This window comes from Phoenix dactylifera, chromosome 1 (assembly GCF_051530095.1).
Source record: "Phoenix dactylifera cultivar Ajwa chromosome 1, Ajwa_hap1_PhDact_Kaust_v1.1, whole genome shotgun sequence".
Taxonomy (NCBI): Eukaryota; Viridiplantae; Streptophyta; class Magnoliopsida; order Arecales; family Arecaceae; genus Phoenix; species Phoenix dactylifera.
Genome location: NC_143190.1, coordinates 62,585,738 through 62,605,713, shown reverse-complemented (window position 1 = coordinate 62,605,713; position 19,976 = coordinate 62,585,738). Strand labels below are relative to the sequence as shown.

The following is a 19,976-nucleotide window of genomic DNA, read 5'->3' as shown; positions in this document are numbered from 1 at the left end:
CTTAAGAAATTTGATAAGAAAACACTTAGAAAGCAGGTGCGCCACCCTAAACATGGAAGATTTTCTAGGGAGATCTGAAGCAGGTTGATCACCCTAAACAGAAGACTTCTGCTACAGGGACTCAGAAAATCTTATACAAGAATATGATTAAGTGTATGAAGTTATTAAATAGGTTACACAGAATACAGGAAGTGGGCATTTAGCCAGCTCATAGAATGCACAACCCAAACTGCTTTCAGAGCACTTCTATAATCTTGAAAATTCTCTAGCAAACAAAAAGCAAAATCAAGCAAATAGGAGTCGAAAAATTGAAAAAAGAGATAATAAACGCAAACCTTTGTAAATACTCTCAAGGTCTTGCAGGGGCTCTGTACACTCCAAAGAAGAAATCAAACATTCCAAAACAGGACAGGCGTTGTATCTTTCGCGCAAAAGAAGGATTTCACCTTTCTTCGAGCAAATCCACTGTTTGATCGCACAATGGTCGCTTCGAGATCTGTGCAAGCGGATGAATGTGGAGTGCTTTGAAATCTTTGCGGGGCGCAATCCAGCAGTCTATGTCATGAAAGAAGATCAATCGTTCTTGTTCACGAAAGATACAACCTGAACCCTCCAAATCATGCTACAATTATTCTTTGTGCTGCTTGCAATGCACAGTAAAAGGGATGATGACATGCATACTTACAGTCATGGTACGCCGTACCAGTCCGAACTGGACAGTACAGAGCGTACCGTACCATACCGGTTCAGTCCCAAAAAAATTTCGTACCGTGCCGACACTGTGCTAGTGTGGCATTGGTATGGAGTTCGGTATCAAGACAGCGAACCTAGTTACAGTAAGTGGTAGATCATTAAAACAAACGCCATTTTAATATTTTGTCTAGTGATTGAACTAGATTAAGCCCTAGCGCCTCTTTTTCAATCCCCACATGCAGATGCAGGCATAGCTACACCCACCCAGCTACCTACGAAAGCAACTGCATTACACGATAAAAAAAATTACAATGTTGGATCAGGGAGGAAAAAGGAAAAGAAAACTAGTAGCAATTTAAGCCTGGTAGAAAATAACATGATAAGAAAAATAGAAGGCAACAAGCTATTTTCAAACTCATCTTTTGCATGGCAAAGCACAACCTAAAATTTGCAGCCATATTACATCTTATCCCAGTAAATAATCACTGCTTTAGATAAACCTTAATTAAGCTATAGGATCATACAAGGAATTTGTGGGTCTGTGAAAATGTCTGAAAGCTGAGTATCCTACAGGCTCTCCAAATTTTGAATTCATGTACTCGTCGTATAATTCATGTATATCCAGGTACCGACCAAAAGCTTCCTATGAACAGATTTAAAAGAATGAGGAAAGGAGTTAATACTCTATGCAAGAAGAATATTATAGATTGGCTAAAAATTAGAGGTATTGCAGGGAATTCTCGGGACTTTCTCAACTTGCGGAAGGTCTACCCAAGCATCAGCCAACACATTCTATACAAAAAGCAGTAACAATTTTTTTTGGAATTACCAATGTGACCAGATAGTACCATATTATTTAATAAAGTAAGTATGTTGGTTATCTAGCTAATTGTCTACCCTTTTCAAGTGCAATTTCTATGTTATATACGACCGTGCTGAAGCGCATATAGGTTGAAATAGACACTTCTTTTTTCATCAATAAAAACCCCTTCTCAAACTATACAAGCTTCTACCAAAGCGTTATCTTTCTCCCCATCCTTAGTTTCTAACCTGTAATATGACTCTTCATATACTTTGGATCTAGCCTCTCATGCCACCACCTTTAACTTCCTTCTTAGCCATCTTATAGCTTTCATACATTTCTCTATTCCTACATTTAGGTAGTCTTCTCTAACACTCTCTTTAAGCCTTAACTATTAACTGAATATTCTCATTCCACCACCAAGTTTTCTTACTAGATGGCCCTTTTTCCATTGATCCTTCTAGTACCTCTACAGCCACTTTCTTAATATGGTTAGCCATCTCTTTTCATATGGTATTGATTTCCCATCTAGACCCTATTTTCTTCCTTCGACATTTTATCCTTAAAAATCATTTATCTCTCTCCTTGCAAATTCCATCACCTAATCCTCAGGTTCCTATTTCTTTAGTCCTCTTCCATTTCCTAATACACGCATCCAAAACCACCTATCTATGTTGTGTGTCAAACTCTTATTGCACATAATTTTCTAACAGCTCAACAATTACCACAAGAAAATTTTATAGCACTTCTAGTACTCAGGCTCAAATCTATGACAAGAAAAATGCCATATAAAGAGACAATCTCCAGGTAGTATCATCCAATCCCTTGACCAAATATATATGCTACAAGAGGAGGAGAGAAAATTAATCTATGTAATATCCTTTGACACATATAGTAACAAGCAGCAAGCAATCCATTATCAAGCTATCTCCCCTAATATCAACAATGGTTGGAAGTCCAATGAATCACAACAGATCTACCTTTTCACAAATCACAAACATTTAAATGAAAGACATCTTTAAAACAAAAAAGGACTGCTACTTCAGATATGACAAATAGGAAGATGTGAAAATACCTCTTTGTTGAATACAATTCGAGGTCCTTCCTTCAGTAACTCTTCGAATTCTTCATTTGCATCAAAAATACATGCAGCTGGACGTTGCCTATGGTAATCATGAATCTGTGTCATAAAAGATATAATACACCATGAGACAGTCTAAAAAGAGAGATCAATAAAAATTGCATCTTCTTATTAAAATAGTCAATACTTAGATCAGTTTGCTTTCCTTCAATATCTAAGAGCATGTTTCATAACATTTTGTAACTTCCAAAACAAAAAAAGTGCTTCCTAAAAAAAAACAAGCATCCAGCAATGATATCTGAAAAGTGCTTCTACAAGGGGAAAAGGTTAAAAAAGTGCTTTTGAGAGAAGCTAGAAAAACTAGCTTCTGGCTTCTCCTTTTGTAAGAATTTTTTTTTAAGAAGCAGAAGCCATACCAAGCAAGCCCTCAGCCTCTTTACCCTAAGAAGCTAGTCTGATCCATAAGGGGGAAAACATACTTAAAATCATAGGCAGGTCAAATTTAAAAGCCAGGCAGGTCATCCTTTTCAATACGGAATGGCTAGTTTAAACTAACTGTTCCAGCAAGTTAAATATTTGAATGAGTGCATCTGTTGGGGTCAAACCAAATCAACCTTCAAGATCATAGACTGATCTAAACACAGAGACTTCAATGAACAAAACAGAAATAGAATCAAGTTATCAAACCAGGCAAGAATACGAATTTACGCGGTTCAAGTTCATAAAGAACTCTACATCCACAGGACTCATCCACTAAGCAATCGCTATATAAAACAAGATTACACCCTCAAGGAGAAAGTTATTCTCACAGCCTCACGATACAAGATTTCACTCTCTGGACTTAGCACCAAAGCAAAAGCTCTCAAGAACTCACTTCCCCAAATCCCAGTACACCCAATGTTCTTACTATCTTTTTTCTGAAGCCAATAACAGAATAACTAACTAACAGCTTTAGGTGCCAAGTCAGTAACTAACCAGAAACAGTTATTAACTAACTAACTAACTGAAAAACGGTTATAACTAACTCTGTTTGTGAACCACAACTCACAAACCTCTACCTTGGTTTACAAACAAGTGATTTTCTGCTGTAGTGGCTTCCATGTCCTTTCATCTTTATCAACCGACTTCAATCTAGACCAGATCTAAGCAATGCTTAAACTTGGCCAACGAAACAACCTTAGTTGCCATATCTGCAGGATTATCCTCTGTAGACACCTTTTTCAAACTGATCAATCCGCTGCTCACAATGTCTTTGATAAAATGGTGTCTCACATCTACATGCTTGGTTCTTTCATGATATACTGGATTCTTGCAGAGTTGAAGAGCACTCTGACTATCAGTATATAGTATTGCAGAAGAACTTATCACCCCAAGTTCCTTAACCAAACCCTGTAACCATAAAACTTCTTTCACAGCTTCTGTAGCAGCAATATATTCTGCTTCTGTTGTAGACAAAGCCACAATAGATTGTGTTACGGGGGAAATAAGCCGCCATGCCCCACGTGACCGGCACGCGCGCCCAGGAAGACTATGGCTGCCCTTTGATCCAGCAATCCGACCCCGAGTCGGATATCCTCGGCTCCGCAGCCCGACCCCGAGTCGGCTGCCCTTTGATCCAGCAATCCGACCCCGAGTCGGATATCCTCGGCTCCGCAGCCCGACCCCGAGTCGGCTGCCCTTTGATCCAGCAATCCGACCCCGAGTCGGATATCCTCGGCTCCGCAGCCCGACCCCGAGTCTGCTGCCCTTTGATCCAGCAATCCGACCCCGAGTCGGATATCCTCGGCTCCGCAGCCCGACCCCGAGTCGGCTGCCCCTTGATCCAGCGCTCCGACCCCGAGTCGGAGATCTCTTGATAACGACAGGCTATTCCCCAGAGGCACGCCGCGGCCTCCTGCTCCACTACTCCCTGCAACGGCTGTATCTGATGCTGCTCCACGATCTCCTGCATCAGCCGTACAAAGCGGAGCCCCACTATGCCCTGACGTGGCCGTACCCGGTGCTGCTCCACGACGCCCTGTAACGGCCATGTCAGTGGCCACACCATCGTGCCCCACGATAACGAACCCCCCTGAGAGACCCCCCAGCCAGGTATATATGCGGCTGGGGGGAGAAAGGGGGGAGGTGAGCAATATCTCCCAGAGCACTCTCTTACTTGCGATTATCACCTCTCCTCCTCCTCCAATCTCCTCTGACTTGACCGTCGGAGGGCCATCACCACCCTGGTGGTGGTGCAAGGCTTGTTTGCAGGTTTCTTGGCGGAAGGTGGAGCGCAGCCAACACCAACCAAGACAACTCAGACGGAACCCCGTTCACACCGCAGTGCCAATCGTTCACGGTTTGGACCACCAGCAACAGTTGGCGCTAGAGGAAGGGCCCGAATCTTAGAACGATCGTAATGGCACGGCGAGGTGGTCGTGGAGCTTCCAATGCTTCCGGTCGCGGAGCCTCTCGCGCCTCCGGCCGAGAGGCTGCTGCGTCCCCAACGCACTCTCAGCAGCACTCCACCGCCCCTTCTCCCATTCAGACGGTCGAAGCTGCTAAGTTCGACCAGCTAGCCCAGCAGGTTCGCACCCTCGCGGAGGCAGTGCAGAATCTGCAGGGTGTGATCTCTCGGGTGCCGCAACGGGCTCAGGAGCCGCTGCCCCCCGAGCACTCGCCTCTTCCTCACAACCCGCGCTCCTTCCTCTTCCACGGAGAGGAGCGCCGGCGCGAGGAGGATTCTCGAGTGCGGTCCATTCTGCCAGGACCTTCTCATCGGAGCTGTGCGGGGTACGAGAGGCGGACCCGGGCGCGTTCTCAGACACCCCAGTCCTCGAGGGGCCCGCACTCCAGTCGGTCCCCCTCGCGCCGCTCCTTGTCCCCCACCCACCGGTCGCGCTCCCTGGACCGGCGGGTGGACGATCTCCACAGACAACTCCAGGTCCTGAAGGGCCACTCCAAAGATCCCTTCGCTGACTTGGAGATCTCCTCCCAGCCGGCGCTTGCCTCGAGGATCCTGCGGACCCCGAACCCGCCGGGGTTCAAAATGCCGGCGATCGAACCCTACGACGGGGCGGCGGACCCGCGGGACCACGTGGAGAGTTTCAGGACTCTTATGCTCCTCCATGGAGCATCGGATCCGCTCCTCTGCAAGGCCTTCCCGGCGACCCTCCGTGGCCCGGCAAGGGCATGGTTCGCCGGCCTGGAGGCTAACTCCATCCAGTCCTTCGACCAGTTCACCCGCTTCTTCATCAGCCATTTCGCCGTCAGTAGCAGGCGGCGACTGGTCTCCGACTCCCTCTTTGATGTCCGGCAAAACGAGGGAGAAAGCCTGCGGGATTATCTCACCCGCTTCAACAAGGCTACACTGGAGGTCCGGAACCTGAGCCAGGAAGTGGCTCTCTCAGCCCTGAAGCGTGGCTTCCGGAAGGGCAGACTCACCTTCTCCCTGGACAAACGCCTGCCGCGGAGCTTCCCGGAGCTGTTATCTCGGGCAAACCAGTATGCAGACGCCGAGGAGGCAGCATCCCACCGGAACAAGGAGGCCGCCGAGGCCCCTCTAAAGCCCGGGAAGAAAAGGCGAAAAGAGGCACCCCAGAGGAGGAGCCCGACGCCTCAACGCCGGCGCAGAAGCCCGTCACCAGCAAGGAACCACGGCGCCACACGCCCTCGTTCTCCGCACCGACGCTTCAACCGGTACACCCCACTCTTGGCCCCCCGGGCCCAGATCCTCATGGAGGTCAAGGGGCGGGAGGACCTCCCGGTCCCGAGGCAGATGAAGAAGATCCCTGGGAGGAGGCCTTCTCGGGCGTACTGTGAGTACCACCGAGACCACGGCCACGATACCGAAGACTGCTTCCAGCTTCGGGACGAGATCGAGGCTCTCATTCGCCGAGGGCGTCTCGGTCGATATGTAAACGACCGACGTCCCCCGGCAGGCCCGCGTCCGGTCGACCCGGCCCCTCAGGAGCCTCGGGAGCAGAATCGACCCGTTGCGGGAGTGATCCACACCATCACTGGGGGCTGCTCTCGGCCCGTGAGGAACGCAGGGGGCTCGGCGGAAGCATCAGGAGTGGCCGTCGCGAAGAGGCAGCGGGTCGGAAATGTAATCACTTTTTGCGATGAAGATGTAAAGGGGGTTCAGACTCCCCACGATGACGCCATGGTGATCTCTCTCACTATGGCGAACTATGATGTAAGGCGTGTTCTTGTGGATAGTGGAAGCTCAGCTGATATTTTGTATTACGAGGCCTTCCAAAAGATGAGCTTGTCCCGACAATTGTTGCACAAAACATCCACCCCCCTCATAGGATTCACTGGAGACGCTATCTCGGCCGAAGGTGTCATTGAGCTGCCTGTGACTGCGGGCGTTGCACCCGCAGAAGCCACGGTGCGACTCGGGTTCTTGGTCGTCCGTGTCCCCTCGGCCTACAACGCTATCCTCGGACGACCCGGACTGAACGCCCTTCGCGCGGTGGTTTCTACCTACCATTTGCTCATGCGGTTCCCCACGGCGGCCGGGATTGGAGAGGTCCGAGGTGACCAACCAACCGCACGGCAGTGTTTCCTAGCAACTCTCAAAGGGAAGAAGCCCATGGAGGCCCTAAGCGTCGAGTCCCTTGACGCCAGAGACGAAGTGGCCTTGCGGCACGGGGAGCCGGCCGAGGGCGTAATCGAAGTTCCCCTCGAAGAAGGCCGCCCGGACCGCACGGTCCGGGTCGGTGCCAACCTCGACTTGGAAGCTCGGCTCCGGTTAGTGGAATTCCTCCGAGCCAATGCTGATGTGTTTGCCTGGTCGGCGGCCGATGTACCTGGGATCGACCCGGAGGTCATTTCTCACGCCCTCAACGTCGACCCGACCCATCGACCAGTAAAGCAAAAGAAGAGACACTGTGCCCCGGATCGGATCCGGGTGGTCGACCAGGAGGTAGACAAACTCTTGGAGGCAGGTTTCATAAGGGAAGTGAGCTACCCCGAGTGGCTGGCAAACGTCGTACTTGTCCGGAAGGCGAGCGGGAAGTGGAGGATGTGCGTCGACTACACCGACCTGAACAAGGCGTGCCCCAAGGATAGCTTTCCGCTCCCGCGAATAGACCAACTGGTCGACGCGACTTCCGGATATCAGCTGCTGTCTTTCATGGACGCCTTCTCCGGCTACAACCAAATAATGATGGCTCCACAGGACGAGGAGAAAACGGCCTTCATAACAGACAGGGGGCTGTACTGTTACAAGGTAATGCCCTTCGGTCTGAAGAACGCTGGCGCTACTTACCAGCGCCTCGTCAATAAAATCTTCAAGGAGCAGATCGGCCGGAACATGGAGGTGTACGTGGACGATATGCTGGTAAAGAGCCGCCATGCGGATCAGCACATTGCGGATCTGGAGGAGACCTTCGCCACCTTGCGGAAGTTTCGTATGAAGCTAAACCCAGCGAAGTGCGCCTTTGGTGCTTCGGCCGGGAGGTTCCTCGGCTTCATTGTCAACCAGCGGGGGATCGAGGCCAACCCGGACAAAATCAAGGCCATCCAAGATATGTCCCCTCCGACCAAAGTGAAGGAGGTTCAGGAGCTCGCTGGGAGGGTCGCCGCGCTCGGACGATTTGTGGCAAAATCGGCCGAACGCTGCCAACCGTTCTTCAAGGTGTTGAAGCGCCCGAAAGACTTCCTCTGGACGGCTGAATGTCAAGTGGCGTTCGACCAGCTCAAGGAGTACATGGCGTCTCCTCCCCTGCTGTCCAAGCCGCAAGAGGGGGAGATGCTCTACCTTTACTTGGCGGTCTCCCCAACCGCAGTCAGCGCAGTACTGGTTCGGGAAGAGGCAAAACTTCAGAAGCCCGTGTACTACACCAGCCGAGTCCTCCGGGATGCCGAGACGCGGTACACGAAGGCTGAAAAGATCGCCTTCGCGCTGCTGACTGCGACCAGGAGGCTTCGCCCCTATTTCCAGGCTCATTCTGTCACCCTTTTGACCGATCAACCACTGCGGCAGATCCTCAGCAATCCTGAGAATGCGGGACGGCTGGTGAAGTGGGCAGTAGAACTTGGTGAGTTCGACATCCGCTACCAGCCCCGGCCCGCCATCAAGGCCCAGGTGCTCGCGGACTTTCTCGCTGAGTGCACTGTGCAGGAGACGGAACCTAGGCCGCCGGAAACACCCAGCCTCGATCTCCCGATCTGGACGCTCCACATTGACGGGTCGTCGAACCCTGAAGGTGGAGGGGCTGGGCTGGTCCTTACCAATCCCGATGGAGTGATAGCCGAGTATGCCTTGAGGTTCGGATTTCCAGTAACCAACAACGAGGCGGAGTACGAGGCCCTAGTCACGGGACTCAAACTCGCCAAGGAGCTCGGCATCCGGCGTCTGAAGGTCTTCACCGACTCCCAGCTGGTGGTCGGGCAGGTTCGAGGGGAGTTCGAGGCACGGAGCCCGACCATGCAGAGCTACGTCCGGAAGGTGCAAGCACTCATTTCCGACCTCGGCAGTATTGACATTCAGCAGGTCCCAAGGAGCGAAAATGCTAGGGCCGACAGGTTGTCCCGCTTGGTGGGCGCTGAGGCACACAACTTGTCAAGGGCGATATACCTGAAGACCCTAGATGCCCCGAGCATCGGCGAGGCTGAAGCGGTAATGGCAATTGATCCGGAACCATCTTGGATGGACCTGCTTGTAGCTTACCTCGCCGAAGGGATCCTCCCCGAAGATGAAGATCAAGCTCGGCGACTTGTTATGAAGTCCGCCCACTACGTACTCTACGAAGGGAGGCTGTATCGGACCTCGTTCACCGCCCCCCTCTTAAGGTGCCTCCGCCCTTCGGAAGCGGCTTACGCCCTCAGCGAAGTCCACGAAGGCATCTGCGGATCGCACCTAGGGGCTAGGTCCCTGGCACATAAGATCATGAGGCAAGGCTACTATTGGCCGACCTTATTGGAAGACTCAAAGGATCACGTACGGAAATGCGACGCCTGCCAGCGCCACGCCAACATCCAGAGAGTCCCCTCTGTTCCCTTGGCGCCAATCACCGCCCCCTGGCCCTTTGCACAGTGGGGAATGGATATCCTCGGGCCATTCCCCATCGCTTCGGCCCAGCGGAAATTTTTGATTGTCGCCATCGACTACTTCACCAAGTGGGTGGAGGCAGAGCCACTGGCCACCATCACGGAGGCGCAAGTCCGGAAGTTCGTAAAGAAGAACATCATCGTCCGATTTGGGGTACCTCGGGTCCTCATCTCGGATAACGGTCGACAGTTTGATAACAAGCATTTCCGAGACTTCTGCGAGGAGTTCGGGATCGAACATCGGTTCACGTCCGTGTCGCATCCCCAAACCAACGGCGAGGCCGAGGTCACAAATCGGACAATCCTCCAAGGTATCAAAGCGCGGATCGGACGGACGGGGCAAGCTTGGGTCGAGGAACTCGAGAATGTCCTTTGGGCGTATCGGACCACGCATCGGACTCCTACCGGGGAGACGCCTTTCAGCCTAACCTATGGCACGGAAGCCGTTGTCCCCGTAGAGCTCGGACTTCCCTCACCTCGGGTAGCCGCACACCGACCCGAGGCCAACTCGGAGCAACTCCGAGGGAACCTGGATCTCTTGGAAGAAGCAAGGGAAATGGCGCAGGTTCGGATGGCAATGTATCAGCGGAGGGTGGCCCGATATTACAACTCCAAAGTCCGACCGAAGCTTTTCAGAATTGGAGATCTGGTGCTGAGGCGAGCTAAGGCATCTCAACCTACGGAAGGTGGGAAGCTAGCGCCGAATTGGGAAGGCCCGTATAAAGTTCGTTGGGTAAACCGACCTGGCTCCTACCAGTTGGAAGCCCTAGACGGCCGAGAAATTCCAAGGGGCTGGAATTCCGCTAACCTGCGGATGTATTACCAATAGAACAACAAGGCCAGAAAGACAATTTGAAAAGGTGCAACACTTTTCATTTCAATAATTTCTGGTTACAATGGTGTATTCGTGTGATTACAAGGAATTCCCAGAGGGGAATTAGGGAGTAAAGAAAGCAAAGAAGAGGTGGAGAATCCGTGGAGCTGAGGACCGAGGATCCCAAACCCTCAACCCAAAGCAGCTGCAATCCCACCGGAAGTGGGTGCTTCTAACCGGAGGCGCCATCCAGCACCTCACCAAAAAGACGAGGAGCCGCCGCAGAAGAAGCTCCCGCTCCCCCCAGGGGAACGCCGCCTCCAAAGGATATTCCCATCCTCCCCAGTGGTAGGAAAGAGAAGGAATACGAGGGGGAAGAGCATATGGAGGCGCGGTCCCGGACTGAGCGTCTGGTGCAGAGCTCAATCGGGAGGCTGAACTTCAAGGAGGGGAGATCTGATCCCGGATGAAACTCCTAGAGCGGAGCTCCGCCGGGAAGACCCTCCTTGTTGATCCCAGATGAAACGGCTAGTTGGCTGAAGTCGCAAGGGGAGCGTCTCCCCTTTCCTTCAACAGGAGTCTCTCAGTCATATGCCAAGGAGGAGGTCCGCGATCCATGGCAACCTGAACAGCTCCGGCTTGGCAAACTCCATCGTACCTGCACCTGTATTTATAGCCGAAACTGCGGCCCCCTGGTCGTTCCGATGCGGGTGGCTCCAATAAATGCAGGCGCATTGAAACCGGAGCCGTTCCGACTCCCGAGGCGTATCTCCCCGCGATTTCCTAAGCGTCATTCTCCTTAAACCGCATTCTTTGTGCAGGACAATCCGGGTGTCATGTACCCCTAGGTCCACATATCTCCGCTCGCGCCCAGGCCGTATCCTCCTCGAAGAACCCGCGTATCGCGGCCGCTCAACTAACACTCCTCGCAAGCAGCAGCTGGTGATCCGATTTCCCAGGTAACGCATTAATTAGCGTTTAATGCCCTTCTCGTGTTCCCCCAGGCAACGCTTAGAGAAAAGGAGAAACATGATCGCGGCTGGCCACGGAGAAACTCCGTCGGGCAGCGAGCGACAAGCGCACGACCAGCGAGCGGAATTTCCCGAGGCACGGCCCTCGGATGCCTGGCTAGCCCGATGATCATCCCGGGAGCAGACTAGCCGGAAGCCCCGACCGGTCGCCTCGGCTTGCGCCAGCCTTGGCCGACCAACGAGTGGAATGCCCCGAGGCTCGGCCCTCGGATGCCTGGCTAGCCCGATGATCATCCCGGGAGCAGACTAGCCGGAAGCCCCGACCGGTCGCCTCGGCTTGCGCCAGCCTTGGCCGACCAACGAGTGGAATGCCCCGAGGCTCGGCCCTCGGATGCCAGGCTAACCCGATGATCATCCCGGGAGCAGACAAGCCTGAAGCCCCGACCGGTCGCCTCGGCTTGCGCCAGCCTTGGCCGACCAACGAGCGGAATGCCCCGAGGCTCGGCCCTCGGATGCCAGGCTAACCCGATGATCATCCCGGGAGCAGACTAGCCTGAAGCCCCGACCGGTCGCCTCGGCTTGCGCCAGCCTTGGCCGACCAACGAGCGGAATTTCCTGAGGATTGACAACCCTCGGATGCCAGGCTAACCCGACGATCATCCCGGGAGCAGACTAGCCTGAAGCCCCGACCGGTCGCCTCGGCTTGCGCCAGCCTTGGCCGACCAACGAGCGGAATCTCCTGAGGATTGACAACCCTCGGATGCCAGGCTAACCCGATGATCATCCCGGGAGCAGACTAGCCTGAAGCCCCGACCGGTCGCCTCGGCTTGCGCCAGCCTTGGCCGACCAACGAGCGGAATGCCCCGAGGCTCGGCCCTCGGATGCCAGGCTAACCCGATGATCATCCCGGGAGCAGACTAGCCTGAAGCCCCGACCGGTCGCCTCGGCTTGCGCCAGCCTTGGCCGACCAACGAGCGGAATTTCCTGAGGATTGACAACCCTCGGATGCCAGGCTAACCCGACGATCATTCCGGGAGCAGACTAGCCTGAAGCCCCGACCGGTCGCCTCGGCTTGCGCCAGCCTTGGCCAACCAACGAGCGGAATTTCCTGAGGCTTGACAACCCTCGGATGCCAGGCTAACCCGACGATCATCCCGGGAGCAGACTAGCCTGAAGCCCCGACCGGTCGCCTCGGCTTGCGCCAGCCTTGGCCGACCAACGAGCGGAATTTCCTGAGGCTTGACGGCCCTCGGATGCCTGGCTAGCCCGATGATCATCCCGGGAGCAGACTAGCCGGAAGCCCCGACCGGTCGCCTCGGCTTGCGCCAGCCTTGGCCGACCAACGAGTGGAAGGTCCCGAGGCTCGGCCCTCGGATGCCAGGCTAACCCGATGACCATCCCGGGAGCAGACTAGCCTGAAGCCCCGACCAGTTGCCTCGGCATGCGTCAGCCTTGGTCGACCAACGAGTGGAATTTCCTGAGGCCTAACCCTCGGATGCCTGGCTTGGCGCCGGAAGGATTTCCTGAGACCTAACCCTCGGATGCCTGGCTTAGCGCCGGAAGAATTTCCTGAGGCCTAACCCTCGGATGCCTGGCTTAGCGCCGGAAGAGTTTCCTGAGGCCTAACCCTCGGATGCCTGGCTTAGCGCCGGAAGAATTTCCTGAGGCCTAACCCTCGGATGCCTGGCTTAGCGCCGGAAGAGTTTCCTGAGGCCTAACCCTCGGATGCCTGGCTTAGCGCCGGAAGAATTTCCCGAGGCCTAACCCTCGGATGCCTGGCTTAGCGCCGGAAGAATTTCCCGAGGCCTAACCCTCGGATGCCTGGCTTAGCGCCGGAAGAGTTTACTGAGGCCTAACCCTCGGATGCCTGGCTTAGCGCCGGAAGAGTTTCCCGAGGCCTAACCCTCGGATGCCTGGCTTAGCGCCGGAAGAATTTCCCGAGGCCCAACCCTCGGATGCCTGGCTTAGCGCCGGAAGAGTTTCCTGAGGCCTAACCCTCGGATGCCTGGCCTAGCGCCGGAAGAATTTCGGGAGCCAGGAGTCAGCAAGACGCTACCGAGAGTTAAAAGAAAAAGAAGGACGAAGGCGAGATGAAGAAACATTCAACTTGCATTAATTTTCATTGTTTCAAGGCCGAGGCCCATACAATTTGGCAAAACCCCGGTATACAAAAAAAAGAGAAGACAACGAAAGGTACAAGAGGTCAGCTTGGAGGAACTCCCGGGTCGGGAACGTCGGGCTCGTCCGCAGGAGGTAGGGAAGCAGCAGGAGAACCAGCAGGCAATGGCGCCGGAGAGGAGTCGAGAAGGGAAATCTCGCTCAGGTCAACTTCGGGGTACTTAGCCGACACCCTTGCCAGGCCCTCCTCGAAGCCTAAGATAAAGGCTTCGGCCCCCGCGTCCGACGCGTCACGGACAAACTCGTCGGACTGACGATAGGTCTGTACTGCCTCCGACATATCATGAGCGAACTCGGCGGACTGGCGATAAGCCTCTACCGCCTGACGCCCGATTTCCGCACTCCTCTCGGCCAGTGCCGCCTCTGCCCGCTCCATAATCTGGGCTTTCGCCTCCAAGACCTTCGCCACAATCCGGCCTTCCGCCTCGGTGGAGACCCTCAGCAGCTCAGCCCGAGCCTCCTTGTGCTTCGCTTCGGCAGCAATGCGAGCAGCCTCAGCCTCCGTCAGGCGCGAATGAAGCTCCTGATCGCTCGCACGGGACTTCTCCAAGGCCGACTCCAATTCGCCCAGCTTAGCTTCAAGAGACCGAATTCGGTCGCGGGCGTTGTCGGCTGACCGCTGGGCCTTCTCCCACCTCTCTCGGTAGTCGGCAGCCTTCCGGGACTGCTTCTCGGCCCGCTCATCCGCCTTCTTGACCTCGCCCTCGAGACCCGAGGCAAGCTTCTGAGCCTCCAACAGCTGCCTCTCGAGGGCAGCAAAGCCGAGTGCCCGCTCTTCGGCCTCCCGGAGCCTCGCCTCGAAGTCCCCGGTTGTCCTGCCTGCCACAGCCTGGCCTCCCTTTTCCACTGCTTTCAGCCGGTCCTCGGCCTTCGCCAGAAGCCCCGCCTGTTCCTTGTAGCACTCCTCCAGACGGATCATGTACTGGGCGAGCTAAGAAATAGGAAAAATAAGGGAGTCAGGCGGAGAACAACAGAGCCAATAAATGGTGAAAAGCGGCCAGAAGAACACTCACCGACATAAGACAGACACAGCTGGCAGCCCCAACGTCAGAGACCTCCAACTCCCGGACCCGCCGACGGTCCTTCTCCAGCAGCACTGTTTCGATGAGATTTCGGGCGCCATCGGTAGTGAAGGCAGACCCCGATTTCTCCCCAGAGCCGGACGGTGGTTCTGCAGCCTTACCCCTATCCATCGCCTGGGGAAGAGTCCGGCCGATCGCGCTCGGGGCGGGGGTCACCCCAGGAATTGATAGGGTCCCGCTCGGTCGGGGCCTCGGCGCGTCCCTCCTCGAGTCATCAGGAGCCGACCGAGTCGAAGGCCGGGTCGGGGACCGATCACGTCCGACCCGTCCGTCTCGGGCAGGCTCGGATGATACCTCCGGAGTAGCGGCAATCTTACCACCGGAGGGCTGATACAACGTCAGCTGCCGGTCCGTGCCCACGACGTCTCCCTGATCGGTGGGCCCGGACTCGTCGGTCGGCGTCGGAGGCACCTCCTTACGGGACTTCTTCGCCGGTGGGGCCCCGCTCGGAAGAGCTCGTTTCCTCCTCTGGGCTGCTTCCAGCAGGGACGCCCTACCAACAGCCTTTGTCTTCACCGACCGCATGACGTCGTCGATCTCTGCAAAAAGGACGGGATAGTCGGAGACGGAGAAACCAAAGGAAAGAACGGGACGAAAGAAGGGAAAAAGTCAAGAAAGAATCGGTGGCGGACTCACGGTCGGTGGGGACCGAGCTCAGACCGACATTCACCAAAGTATCCTCGGAAATAAGGCGGGCCACCGGGGGGAGCTGGCCCTCGGCAACCAACCCCTTCAAGGCGGCCAAGCCATCGGACTCCTCCCTTGACAGTCTCGATAGGCCGATCGGAGACTTCATCGGGGTCTCCCAGGTCGCCCTGATTTCCCAAGAGGGATCTGCATCAACAAAAAAGAAGCGCTCCTTCCATTTGTGAATGGAGGTAGGAGCCTCCTTGACAAGGCCGCATCCTCGCCGCGCTGCGAAGCACCACCACCCTTTGTCCTGGGGGTGGCCGCTCAGGCTGTAGAACTCCCAAAAAACATTCAGGGTGGCGGGGATCTCGTGCATACGGCAGAGAACCTGGAAGACCGTCAGGGCCCGCCACGAGTTCGGCACCAGTTGCGTCGGTGCCACTCTTAAACCCCGTAGCACCTGCATGACCAAATCCGAAGGGGGGAAGCGGAACCCGGCCTGGAGAATGCCCTCATTGATGGCGATCTTCCCTGGAGGAGGATGGGACATCCTCTCCTCAGGCCCCGGGAGCGTGGCGTTGCAGGCCTCGGGAAGGTGGTACCGAGCCACGAGTCTGTCTAAGTCTGTGGCGACCAGCTCCGACTTAATTTGGTCTGCCCTCACTTCGCCCATTCCTAATGGCCAATAAACCTACGGTCAGGACGGGGACAGGAAGGGGGGAAAGACCGGAGCGACTGGAGTACACTAGTATAAGAGGGGAAAGTATGGAGAACCCTAAGCTGAAGAATGGGGAAAACTCACCGGAAAAGAGGTAAGAGCGGCTCCGAGAGCGCCAAAGGAGAAACGAGCGAACAGTCCGACGGCAGCAACAGCGGCGCAAAGGGGAAACTTGAAAATATCTGTAAAGAAGAAGACGGACGGGGAAAGGCCCCCGATTAAATAGGCGGAAAGGCAAGTGACGCCTCAATGACGCCAGAGGACGCCTGGCTGCCGAAGGGTCGCTCGCGCCCCAAAGGCGAATCGACACCATTAAGGAAGGATGTCCGCCGAAATCCTCAGACTGCCGGGTCAGCAATAACCGCCATACGCCATAAAAAGGGCGGGGAGCTCGAAGCGCGCGCGCCTCTCCGAGGAACGGCGGCAATCCCGAAACATCACTCCCTTCACCTGTTCCCCTTCTGGTTCCAGGCTCGGAAGTGGGGGGCTACTGTTACGGGGGAAATAAGCCGCCATGCCCCACGTGACCGGCACGCGCGCCCAGGAAGACTATGGCTGCCCTTTGATCCAGCAATCCGACCCCGAGTCGGATATCCTCGGCTCCGCAGCCCGACCCCGAGTCGGCTGCCCTTTGATCCAGCAATCCGACCCCGAGTCGGATATCCTCGGCTCCGCAGCCCGACCCCGAGTCGGCTGCCCTTTGATCCAGCAATCCGACCCCGAGTCGGATATCCTCGGCTCCGCAGCCCGACCCCGAGTCGGCTGCCCTTTGATCCAGCAATCCGACCCCGAGTCGGATATCCTCGGCTCCGCAGCCCGACCCCGAGTCGGCTGCCCCTTGATCCAGCGCTCCGACCCCGAGTCGGAGATCTCTTGATAACGACAGGCTATTCCCCAGAGGCACGCCGCGGCCTCCTGCTCCACTACTCCCTGCAACGGCTGTATCTGATGCTGCTCCACGATCTCCTGCATCAGCCGTACAAAGCGGAGCCCCACTATGCCCTGACGTGGCCGTACCCGGTGCTGCTCCACGACGCCCTGTAACGGCCATGTCAGTGGCCACACCATCGTGCCCCACGATAACGAACCCCCCTGAGAGACCCCCCAGCCAGGTATATATGCGGCTGGGGGGAGAAAGGGGGGAGGTGAGCAATATCTCCCAGAGCACTCTCTTACTTGCGATTATCACCTCTCCTCCTCCTCCAATCTCCTCTGACTTGACCGTCGGAGGGCCATCACCACCCTGGTGGTGGTGCAAGGCTTGTTTGCAGGTTTCTTGGCGGAAGGTGGAGCGCAGCCAACACCAACCAAGACAACTCAGACGGAACCCCGTTCACACCGCAGTGCCAATCGTTCACGGTTTGGACCACCAGCAACAGATTGCAACTGTGATTTCCAGCTCACAGGACCTCCACAGATGGTAAAAATATATCCAGTAGAAGATCTTCTCTTGTCCACATTTCCAGCATAATCTGAGTCAACGTACCCTAGAATACCTTCCGCACTATTAGCTCCACCAAACCTCAATCCCACATTCACCGTACCTTTAAGGTATCTCGGTAACCATTTCACCCCTCTCCAATGCTCATGACCTAGATTTTCCATATACCTGCTAAGTACACTGACAGAATAAACAATGTCAGGCCTCGAGCACACCATAGCATACATCACTAAACCAATATCATTAGCATAAGGGACTTTATAAGCATTTGTTCCTTCTCTTCATCAGTTTCAGGACATTGAGTCATAGAAAATCTGAAGTGACCTGCTAAGGGCACACCAATAGGTTTGGACTCTTGCATAGAGAACTGTTTCAAAACCTTCTCTAGATAACTCTTTTGAGACAAAAATAGCTTCTTCTTATCTCTTTTTCTCTTGATCTCCATACCTAAAATTCGTCTTGCAGCCCCAAGGTCCTTCATGTCAAATTCTGAACTCAGCAGACCCTTTAGCTTTTGAATCTCAGGTTTCTCTTTGCAAGCTAGCAACATGTCATCTACATAGATTAGTAAACATATCAAGTTGCTACTTTCAAGTCTTTTGAAATAGAAACACCCATCATAACTGCATCTCTTGAAACCAATCTTAATGATAAAGCCATCGAATTTCTTATACCATTGTCTAGGGGACTACTTCAGTCCATATAAGGACTTTTTAAGTAGGCACACTCAATCCTCTTTGCCTGGTTCCTTGAAACCTTCTGGCTGTGACATGTATATCTTTTCTTCAAAATCTCCATGTAAGAAAGCTGTTTTGACATCAAGCTGCTCCAGCTCCCAGTCATACTGGGCAACAAAGCCATTAAAATTCTGATTGAGGTATGCTTGACTGCTTGACTACATGAGAGAATATCTCATTATAGTCAACCCCTTCCTTTTGTGTATAGCCCTTGGCAACAAGCCTAGCTTTAAATCTCATTGGCTCAGTAGCTGTTGCACCTTCTTTCTTCTTATACACCCACTTACAGCCCACAATTCTTTGGTTTTCTGGTTTCTTAACCAAAATCCATGTCTGATTCTTATTCAGAGATTCCAACTCTTCAGTCATAGCAACAATCCATTTCTTGGACTCTTTACTTTCAACAGCGTCCTTGTAAGAAGTTGGCTCTTCTTCAATCTCTGAAGCAGTCATAAGGGCATAAGAGATCAAATCTGCAAAACCATATCTAACAGGTGGTTTTATAGCCCTCTTAGTTCTATCTCTAGATAATTGGTAGTTCAAGACTGATCTTGATCCATCTGCTCTCGACTCCACATAATCCTGTGCTCCAGCTAAACTAGATTCTGTGGTTCCATGGTTATTGGGTGGATCTTCGGTAACACCAGGTTGAGATACTTGGTGCTCATAGTCAATTTTGGATGGAAACTCCACCTCAAACTCAAAATACTCCTTGTCTGTAGAGGATATACTCTCTGTACTTTCAGCCTCATTACCTGCATTGTTAGTCCTCAAACAAAGCATTTCATTTTCATTAAAGATTATATACTACTAATAATGATCTTAACCCCAAGAGCATCTTTCACCCATAATCTGTACCCTTTAACACCTTCTGGGTACCTTAAGAACACACACTTTAGAGATCTAGGCTCAAGCTTTCCTTCACTTTGGTATACATAAGCTGTACAACCAAAAACTTTGAGATTTCTATAATATGCTGGTTTCCCATTCCAGTATTTTTTAGGTGTTTTAAAACCTATAGCAGTCGAGGGCAGCCTATTGATCAAATAACAAGCTGTAATGATGGCTTCACCCCAAAAAAAATTTAACAAACCAGAACCATATAACATGCATCTTACTCTATCAAGTAATGTTCGATTCATCCTTTCAGCAATTCTATTTTGCTGAGGAGTTTTTCTAATAGTGTTATGCCTCCATATACCATTATCACTACAATAAGCATCAAATATCTCATTACAGAATTCAAGACCATTATCTGTCCTTAGTACCTTAAGTTTCTTCTCTGTTTGATTTTCAACTAAGACTTTCAATGTTTAAATTTTCAAAAGCTTCATCCTTAGTTTTCAACAGAAAAATCCAAAGTTTTCGAGAGAAATCATCTACTAAGGAAAGGAAGTACCTACTGCCACCATGAGATGGAACCTTTGCTGGTCCCCAGAGATCTGTATGCACATATTCCAAGATTCTTCTAGTGTTGTGTACTGCTGCCTTGAATGACAATCTATGCTGCTTTCCCAAAATACAGTGCTCACAGAACTCCACCTTGCTCACTTTGTCACCACACAAGAGATCTTGTTTCTGCAGTTCCAGCAGCCCTTTATCACTCACATGAGCCAGTCTTTTGTGCCAAAGACTAGTCTTGTCTGAATCAATCTTTGCTGCTGGACACATTGATCCCTCTATTATGCTACCAAGAAGGATATAGAGGCCATTTCTTTTGGTACCTTTCATGACCACCAAAGCACCTCGAGACACCTTCAGCTGTCCATTTTCTGCCTTGAAGCTATAACC

The 19,976-nt window shown here is 53.1% G+C and overlaps 1 protein-coding gene across 1 annotated transcript; it reads right to left on the bottom strand.

The window, feature by feature from the left end:
• Nucleotides 1-3,355: 3,355 nt before the first annotated feature.
• Nucleotides 3,356-19,578, bottom strand: LOC148715467 (uncharacterized). The gene is made up of 4 exons (XM_088709162.2): nucleotides 14,591-19,578; nucleotides 14,233-14,508; nucleotides 3,753-3,965; nucleotides 3,356-3,493 (listed from the first exon to the last, which is right to left on the bottom strand). Exons 1-4 carry the CDS (start codon nucleotides 15,182-15,184, stop codon nucleotides 3,356-3,358), a joined length of 1,221 nt encoding a protein of 406 aa, XP_088565288.2. The 5' UTR covers nucleotides 15,185-19,578.
• Between the last annotated feature and the right edge of the window lie 398 nt (nucleotides 19,579-19,976).

What these genes read in the sequence shown, in the direction of transcription:
- LOC148715467 (XM_088709162.2), bottom strand. Translation starts at nt 15,184, where the DNA reads ATGCGGTCGGTGAAGACAAAGGCTGTTGGTAGGGCGTCCCTGCTGGAA. An exon ending in GCTGTGTCTGTCTTATGTCG is followed by an intron (nt 14,509 to 14,590) that starts GTGAGTGTTCTT and finishes CCTATTTCTTAG; the next exon opens with CTCGCCCAGTACATGATCCG. An exon ending in CTGCAGATATGGCAACTAAG is followed by an intron (nt 3,494 to 3,752) that starts GTTGTTTCGTTG and finishes TATTGGCTTCAG; the next exon opens with AAAAAAGATAGTAAGAACAT.